We start from the raw sequence: 8,526 nt of genomic DNA on the forward strand, positions 1-8,526 counted from the left end.
CTGCTCCAAGGGCAAGGGCTTTCTAGTCCTGTGAAGTGTACAGCCACGAGAACTCACAGGGGCCCTTCTACCCTGCCCGCTAAGGTTGCTCTGAGTTGGCATGGACTTGATGGCAGTGGGTTTTTCAGTCTAGGGCTGGGTTGACTTGATGCAAGCTGTGTTGTTGGATACAATAGGAACCCAGAGATGCAGAAACTGGCCTCCTTTTGCCTTTCAGTATCCGGAGCGTGATGCAGAAGTACCTTGAGGAACGGAAGGAACTCACCTTTGATAAGATTTTCCATCAGAAGATTGGTGAGTCCTGCTCATACTGGGGGGCACTCAGTTGTTTTCAGAGGGATGCATGCGTGTGGTCCCTATTAGTTGATAAGGAGCCCTGATGGCGCTTTGGGTTAAGCCTTATTGGGCTGATAACTGAAAGGCCAGTAGTCCAAAATGCACCAGCCACTCTGAGAGAAAGATGAGTTTGTGAGCTCCTATACAGATGGACAGCCTCAGAAAGGCTAGGAATTGGTTCTACCCTGCCCTGTAGGGTGGCCAGGAGTCCGAATGGATTTGAGAACAGTGGGTTTTAGTTTATTTTCTGCATGCTTTGTAGCTAAGGCTGGGAATGATGAAAATGCCAAGCACTTGCCAAGATGCATAATGATTATTTACATGCCTAATAATCCATCTTGTGAATGAATGCTTGGGAAACAGACAAGTTGGGTTCTATTTTAAGGCAGTTTGGCAGGGGCCCCAAATCAAAGGGTTGGATGCTCGTTTGCTTGCCCATAGCAGACATGCACATACTGCCCTTCTTTGAGGCTATCTTACACTGTGATGATAGAGATGTGGTACATCGGGTTATGCGTTGGGCTACTGAATAAAAGTTTGGTGGTTCAAGCCCACCAGCCATTCCCTGGTAGAAAAATGAGGCTGTCTGCTCCTGTAAAGACTCACACCTTCAGAAAACCCACAGGGGCAGTTCAACTGCGTCCTCTAGGGTCACTGTCAGTGAGAATCAAGTGGGTGGAGGGAGTTTGGCTTTGACAGGGTCTGGTCTGCAGAACCAGTGTTCCACTCCACTCCTGTGACTGGTTCCATCTCCTTCCCTGGGTGAGGCCGGGGAGTTAATCTCACTGGCGTCCAACAAGTCAGATGGGATGACTGTCATCCCAGCAATGGAATGCCGACCATCCCTTCTTCCTCTCTGTGTCTCCTCTAACATCCTTTCTTCTCCCCTAACCCTTAGGAATGCTGTCCTTGGTTGGCTCTTGAATGGCTGATGATGTTAGGGCATGGCTTGAATGACCACTACACCACCAGTTTTTCTGATTCTTGTGACTGTTTGGAATCTCTTCCTAGCAGGCCATAAGGACTTCATTGCATATGAGCTTTTTGAAGCCCCTAGCAGTAGGAGCTCGGGGGGCATAGTGGTTACATGTTGGGCTGATCACCACAAGATCAGCAGTATGAAACTACCATCTGCTTGGAGGGAGGAAGACTTGGCTCTTTACGCCCGTCAAGAGAGACCGTCTCAGAAGCCCACAGGGGCGGTTCCACTCTGTCCTATGGGGTGGCTATGAGTTGGAATTGACTCGATGGCAGTGAGTTTGCTTTTTAATATAGATAGTGGGGGTGGTGTTCACCCTGCTTCTTCCCACTGCCCAGGCGGTTCTGACCGGTGTAGTCGTGCTGTGCACAGGGAAGCCTTGTTGTTGCTGGGTGCTGTCAGTCTGGGGAGAACTGTCCTATTTGGCGGGAACTCCACAGACAATGGATGTCTACAATAACCACACCCGTCATCTCACTGCACCCAGTCCTGGGCTGTCTCTTTGTAGGAGCAGACTACCAGGTCCCTTTTTCCCGCAGAAACGCTGGTGGGTTTGGGCTGCAGCCTTTTGGTATAGCACCCAAGCACTCAACCACTGTGCCACCAGGGCTCGGCAGCTACCTTGAAGTCATTGGAGGAAGAGCTGTGAGGAATGTGCACATTGCCTTATGTGGAGTCCGAAGGTAAAGAAATGAAGTGGGGGTTACGTGTGATCTCCTCCAGCTTCTTGAAAGGGCAGGGGAATCCAACTTCACATCTTCCCAAGGTTGACCCCCATGAGGCAGAGATTAGACATGCCTTCATTGTCCAACGTCTTTATCAGTTATGACCCTGTCCCTTCCATGACGCTGTACTTCTCCACTGGGTGATCAGTAATGGTCACACATAACTCATAGGCAATACCACAATTAGGCCTTTCTTTTAGGGAAGCTAACAGGTTACAAGTCAGGATCAGAATGTCAAGGATACAGTTCTTTTGTCCTTAGTGCCTCTTCTCAGCTGTGCCGGCAGGCACGTGCGTCTCTCTCTGCTCCTCGGACTCTCAGCCTGCTGGCCGCTGCGCTGCTCCAGCAAGTGCTACTTGAGAAGCCCCTTTACTCTGCTGGTGCCTGAAGGCCCAGCTTTTCCTGCTCTGGGGGCTGAGAAACCCAACTCTCTGTCTCACGCTCTCAAGGCCACTGCCTCTTGGTGTAGGTCCCTCGGCTTCAGAGAAGCCCTCTCCTCTTGTAACTCTTCTCTCTGGGTAGTTGTGAAATTTTCAATCCCTGCTTTTGGAATGCCTCCCTGAATACCCAGCAGCTTGGCAAAATGAACCAATCTCCCTGCTAAAGTCCCAAAGCCCCAATTTGCATGCTTCTACCCACTCGGTCATTTGGTGGAAACTCTGAAGACACTGGATGGCTATAATAACCACAGCTGTCATCTCACTGCACCAGAAAAGGACCTTCAAGGAGACAACAAGGGAGAGTGTTCCCGGCTGCCTTCTCAAAGGTTCATTTTAAGACGGCCACCTGCATGTTCGGTACACACTGTACTCTACCTGCTTTGCTTCATTTTCATTCCCACAGAACAAATCCTCTCATCCAGAGGTTTCTTCAGCAAGACCAAAGAACATGAGGATTCCACCCACTCTTTGAAGGCCCCTTGTGTTTTGCTGGAAACTAGGGTAGGAGCTTGGTTGTCAGACGACCTGTCGAGCTGGGACCATTGGCTAGATAACCCTGCGGCTTGGACCTGAAACCAGCACAGCTGAACAGAAGAGGGCTGCATGGTCCTCTCTCCCTCCCTCTGGCTCTGGCCCCCACCCTCTCCCCCTCACTCCCCACCAACTCTCTGCATCACAGTCTTTCAATGATTTAAAAGCAGGAGGAAATGGCTTCACTACCATCTCAAGACATTAGGATCTTCTTACTGCTCCCTGGAGCTCCATTTCTGATCCTAATTCTGTTTCTGTGGTGTGATTCGTCGACAGAGTCCAGTGGGCCTAGCTGTGTCACTGAGGTCTGGGTAATGCCAGGTATGTTAGGCTGGGTTCTCTAGAGAAACAAAATCAGTCAGGTTTCTATGTGTCTGACCGTAGAAAGGAATTTAGGTTAAGAGATGGCTCACACAGTTGTAGATGTGGGCAAGTCTAGTCCGGCTCAAATCCATGGGTCCGATGTCAGCTGGAGGTTTCTCCTGACTTAGGAGCTGCCAGGCTGACAAACAGGGATGCAGGAAGATGAAGCAGGGACGCCACAGGCTGGTGGATGCAGAGCTGAATCAATCCAAGGCTGACTGAATGAATCCCAGTGAATGACACAGCGGCTGCAATGATGGGCTGCTAAATAAGAACAATTGTGAGGATGGTGCAGGACTAGGCAGTGTTTCATTTGTTGTATATTGGTTGATGTTATGCTAAGCAAACTTAGGACACCTAGAGTATCAAAAACAAAAGTGAAGGGGGAAATACTTATGCATGAAGCCTCTGGTGAATCCCCCTTAGGTGTTCTAAGTTTGTTTAGAATAACATCAAACCAACGTACACCGAATGCAGCCACTGTGTCAATCACTGCCCCTCTACTTTATCAAGATGTCCAGATCCTGTCTTTATATATATATTTTTTCATTTTCATTTTATTTTGTTTTTTAAATCATTTTATTGGGGGCTCATACAACTCTTATCACAGTCCATACAACCATCCATTGTGTCAATCACATTGGTACCTTTGTTGCCTTCATCATTTTCAAAGCATTTTCTTTTTACTTGAGTCCTTGGTATCAGCTCCTCATTTTTTTCCCCTTCCTCACCCTTCCTCCCTCCTGAGCTTTTGATAATTTATAAATTGTTATTCTTTTTTCATGTCTTACACTGCCCGATGTCTCCCTTCACCCACTTTTCTGTTGTCCATCCCCCTGGGAGTGGGTTATAGGTAAGATCATTGTGATCGGTTCCCCTGATCTCCCCCCACCTTCCCCTTCTCCTCCTGGTATGACTACTCTCAATATTGGTCCTGAGGGGTTTATCTGTCCTGGATTCCCTGTGTTTCCAGCTCTTAACTCTACCAGTGTGCATGCTCTGGTCTAGCTGGATTTGTAAGGTAAAATTGGGGTCATGATGGGGGGGGGCATTAAAGAACTAGAGGAAACTTGTATGTTTCATCGGTGCTATACTGCACTCTGACTGGCTTGTCTTCTCTCCACCACCCTTCTGTAAGGGGATGTCCAGTTGCCTACAGATGGGCTTTAGGTCTCCACTCTGTACTCCCCCTCATTCACAATGATAGGATTTTTTGTTCTGGGTCTTTGATGCCTGATACCTGATCCTATCAACACCTTGTGATCACACAGGCTGGTGTTGTGCTTCTTCCATGTGGGCTTTGTTGCTTCTCAGCTAGATGGCCACTTGTTTATCTTCAAGTATTGGCCAGTATTTTGTTAAGGATTTTTTAATCAATTTTGATTAGGGATATTGGTCCATAGCTCTCGATCCTTGTGGAATCCTTGTCTGGCTTCGGTATCAGTTACACTAGCTTCATAGAAAGAGTTTGGGAGTTTGCCATCTTTTTCTATGTTCTGGAAGAGTTTGTGTAGGATTGGTGTTAGCTATTCCCTGAATCCTTGGTAGAATTCTCCTGTGGTAATCCCTTGATAACCTTGTCTATTTTTTCTATGGCAATGGGTTTGTTGAGATTCTTGATGCCTGTCCTGGGTAATCTAGAGAGGGATTATTTTTCCAAGAATTTGTTCATGTCTTCCAAGTTGTTGAATTCATTGGATTACAGTCCTTTGTAGTACAGTGTAATTATCCTTTTGATTTCATTAGGGTCAGTTGTAATGTCCCCTTTTTCATCCCTCATCCTTGCTTATGTTTACCATAAACATAAGGTCTTATAGCTGGACGCTGAGCTTTTGATCTATAAGTTAGTGCTATGCCAACACCATGGTGTCTCATGGTAGTTGCCTAGAAGGATTTGAAATTGGGAAGTGGGAAATCCTCCCCCTTGGTTCTCCTTTTTTCAAAATGGGTTTTGGCTATTTTAGGTTCTTGGTGTTTCTGTTTGAATATTACGATCAGCTTTTCAGTTTCTGCAAAAGAGCCTGCTGGGATTTCCAATGGTCTCCACACTCTTGGTTCAGAAGACTGTCTTTAAACTGTCATGACCCTTTTGCTGAAAATTGACCATAAATATAATAAGGTCTTATAGCCACTGGTGGCTTTGAACTGAACACCCTGTGATTCACAGCCCAGTGCATAACCATCGTGCCACCAGGGCTCCTCCATATGACAGAGGCAAGTTGTTTTAGTTTCAAAAACCAGAAAGGGGAAGGGAAATACAGGTGGATTAGGCCTCTGGTGAATCCCCACTGACTAGAGACAGGCCAGGGAGGTGACTAGCCCTGCAATCATGCATTGGAAAGTGGATTACAGCAGAGGCAGTTAGGCTGACACTGAACGCCCACCTTCTCATCTGATCTCCTTTTTGGACCCATTTTAAGTTTGTTCTACGTTTAAAAATTTTCTGCCTTCTTTTTGATTGAGGTTTTTCTCTGTTTTACTTTCTTACCGCTGTTAGATTTTTTTGTTTTTTCTTTTAAAAGTGTTTTTCTGTATATGAAATTCAGAAGTAAATATCTAGAAATAGCAAATGGATTAATGATTTCTTGTGGTATGGCGGGGGATGCTATGGGGTAATGGGAGCTAATACTGATGAGTACGAAAATGGAAAAAAATGTTCTAAAATTGTGGTGAAGATTACACAGTTCTTCTTACTATGATCCAACTCATGAATTGTATGATACGTGAATTATATGCCACCAAAATTGTTAAAACACCTGGAAACTATCCAAGGACTCTGAAACAGCACATGTGACACAAAAGACTACCTTGTGAGAGTAACTCTTAATGTGTTCAAACTATTTTATAATGTATAGCAAATCTCTTTTCTATCTTTTTTTGGGGGGGAGGGGGATGTCATTTTTTTTTTCTATTTCTGACATAATAAACTCAAAACTCACTGCCGCTGAGTCAGTTCTAACTCGTGGCAACCCTATAGGACAGGGTAGAATTGCCCCTGTGGGTTTCCGAGACGGTCACTGTTTACAGGAGTAAAAAGCTCCTCTTTAGCTCTTGGAGCCACTGTGCGTTCATACCATAGTTAGCCCAATGTGTCACCCTTCCACCCCCAGAGTTAAAATCCGCAAACATGTGTAACTGCAACTGTGCCCCAAGATTGGGCTGGACAATAGCAGATGGAACCTTGTCACTGGTTGTAGGGAGAGACATCTTGGCATGGGGAGCAGCCTGGTCTTTGTTTGGCCCTCTGTGTCTCCTTGTGTTTGTCTCCATCATGACGAAGGGTAAATGACCCTCCCCTTCCCTGCCCCATTGCGAGTCACAAATGAGACTCCCACCCTAGCTCCTCTATTCAACTTTCTCTAGCCGAATGCAGCCAACCACTGCAGAGAGCAGAGAGCCCTGTTCCCCTCAACAAGGACAAGCCGGCATCCATTTCCCATGCCTTTGTGGACACTTTGAGTGAAAGCCACAGCTACGCATCCCGTTTAGCCTTCCAGCGACAGGTGCAAACACTCCACTCAGCGTGGCGAATTGAATTTTCCAGCCAAAGAGCAAATGCCGCCAGAGGAGTGGGCATGTGGGTGAAACAGGGTCCACATCGCAGCACAGTTTCAAGTTTGGGGTTGCTGATAACAGCTCTGCTTGGAGAGGAAGACCGGGAGGGGCAGGGCGAGAAGTGAGAGCTAACTTTGCTGACTTTGATAAGAGAGTTGGGGTGATGAAATTGCTTGGGTAGAAGTCGGCTTAAGCTGAGAGCTGGCACCTGCCCCTGCAGTTTAGCTGCTGCCTTCTGAGCCTTTGGGGCTTGGTTCTAGGGAGCCCTGGCTACTCAGTAGATTGAGTGGTGAGCTGCTCACTGCAAGGTTGGAAGTTGGAACCCGCTAGCCCCTCTTCAGGAGGAAGATGAGGTCATGTGCTTCTGCAAAGGTTGACAGCCTGGGAACCCCCAGGGAGCAGTCCTGCATTGCCATCTTCTAGGGTCACGCTGAGTCAGAATCAACTCACCGGCCATGGGTTGGGTTTGGTAAGAGTTGAAAGTTCAACCCTTATCACAAGGCCAGGCGCCCAAGTTTCCTTTCTGATCTCACTTTTTGAAATAAAATGATTGGCTGTGGGTGGAAAGGGAGTTACCTATTTGGAATGGGGCTGCCTGGACAATAGTCCCGTGGTTCTGCGATCCTAACTAACTTCACAGAGTGATACAAAGGTGGTGACGGGTTCTTCCAGAAGCAGCACAGGTCTGAAAGAAAATGAAACAAAACACAGCCATCCAACCAACAAGCAACCCACTGCACAGGGAAATCTCTGCAGCAGATACAGTCCTCTCTGTGCTGTGCTAGGGCTCCAGGGTGCCCCGTGCTGGAATACACACCCTCAGCATGTCCTCAGACTGTCCCAGTGTGGTGGCCATGGACAACCTGTCTCACAGGGGAAGAGACGCATGCTCGGAGGGAAAATGACATGCGCAGGGTCCTGCAGCTGAGTGGAAACTGGGAGTGGAAACTGCCATCCTCTGAGGCTCAAGCTCTCCGTCCCTCCACTCAGCAGCACAGTCACGCCAAATAATGACCCTCCTGCAGGTTGCCCTGCGTGTGAAGACGCCGTCCTGACAGGATCAGGCAGCCCTCCTCCTGCTCCTGTGGCGTGCGGTTAGTGGGTCCGGCCTGCTGACCTTGTGGTTACTTAGAAGCCCAGCAAGTAACCCAGGACACCATCAGGACTCCTCTCAAAAGAAGTACAGCCAGGATGGTCCTTCAGAGGCACGGATGGTGAGACATCTCATGAACTTTGGACTTGAACCACATCACAGCCACAGCTTGCTTAGAGAATACTGCTGGGAGGGCCCAGGACCATCAGTGTGCTGATGGAGCAGCGCAGCTGGGTGCCTATGTTAATGCAGCTCAGGCGCTGAACAGCACCCATCTCCATTGTCCTCCCTGTGGTCAGTTTGCAAGCAAGAGGGCCCCACTGATAACTCCACCATCCTTTCTTTCCTGTAGCCACACACTCACTTCGGCAAGAGGGTGAACCACACTTGGAGAACCCGTCTTTAAAAATCTCCGGAGGAGCCCTTCCTAGAGGTCTTTCACTACTTGCCCTGCCCCCCCAAGTTCCTGTGTCACAAGATTGGCCATGAGTGTAGCCAGTTGTT

The 8,526-nt window shown here is 47.9% G+C and overlaps 1 protein-coding gene across 5 annotated transcripts in view; it reads left to right on the plus strand.

The window, feature by feature from the left end:
• Positions 1-206: 206 nt before the first annotated feature.
• Positions 207-8,526, plus strand: part of GRK3 (G protein-coupled receptor kinase 3) — a 102,742-nt gene continuing 94,422 nt past the window's right edge. For 3 of the 5 annotated variants that reach the window (XM_045289661.1, XM_045289663.1, XM_045289662.1), the window contains exon 1: positions 225-294. In XM_045289661.1, the coding sequence (XP_045145596.1) occupies positions 231-294 (64 nt within the window). In that variant the 5' untranslated portion in view covers positions 225-230. Of the gene's footprint in view, positions 295-8,526 lie in introns of all 5 variants that reach the window. The other 2 variants (XM_030885441.2, XM_045289665.1) reach the window with 2 other exon arrangements.

Source organism: Echinops telfairi, unplaced genomic scaffold, assembly GCF_000313985.2.
Source record: "Echinops telfairi isolate 266 unplaced genomic scaffold, ASM31398v2 ScPeMD7_29;HRSCAF=101, whole genome shotgun sequence".
Lineage (NCBI taxonomy): Eukaryota > Metazoa > Chordata > Mammalia > Afrosoricida > Tenrecidae > Echinops > Echinops telfairi.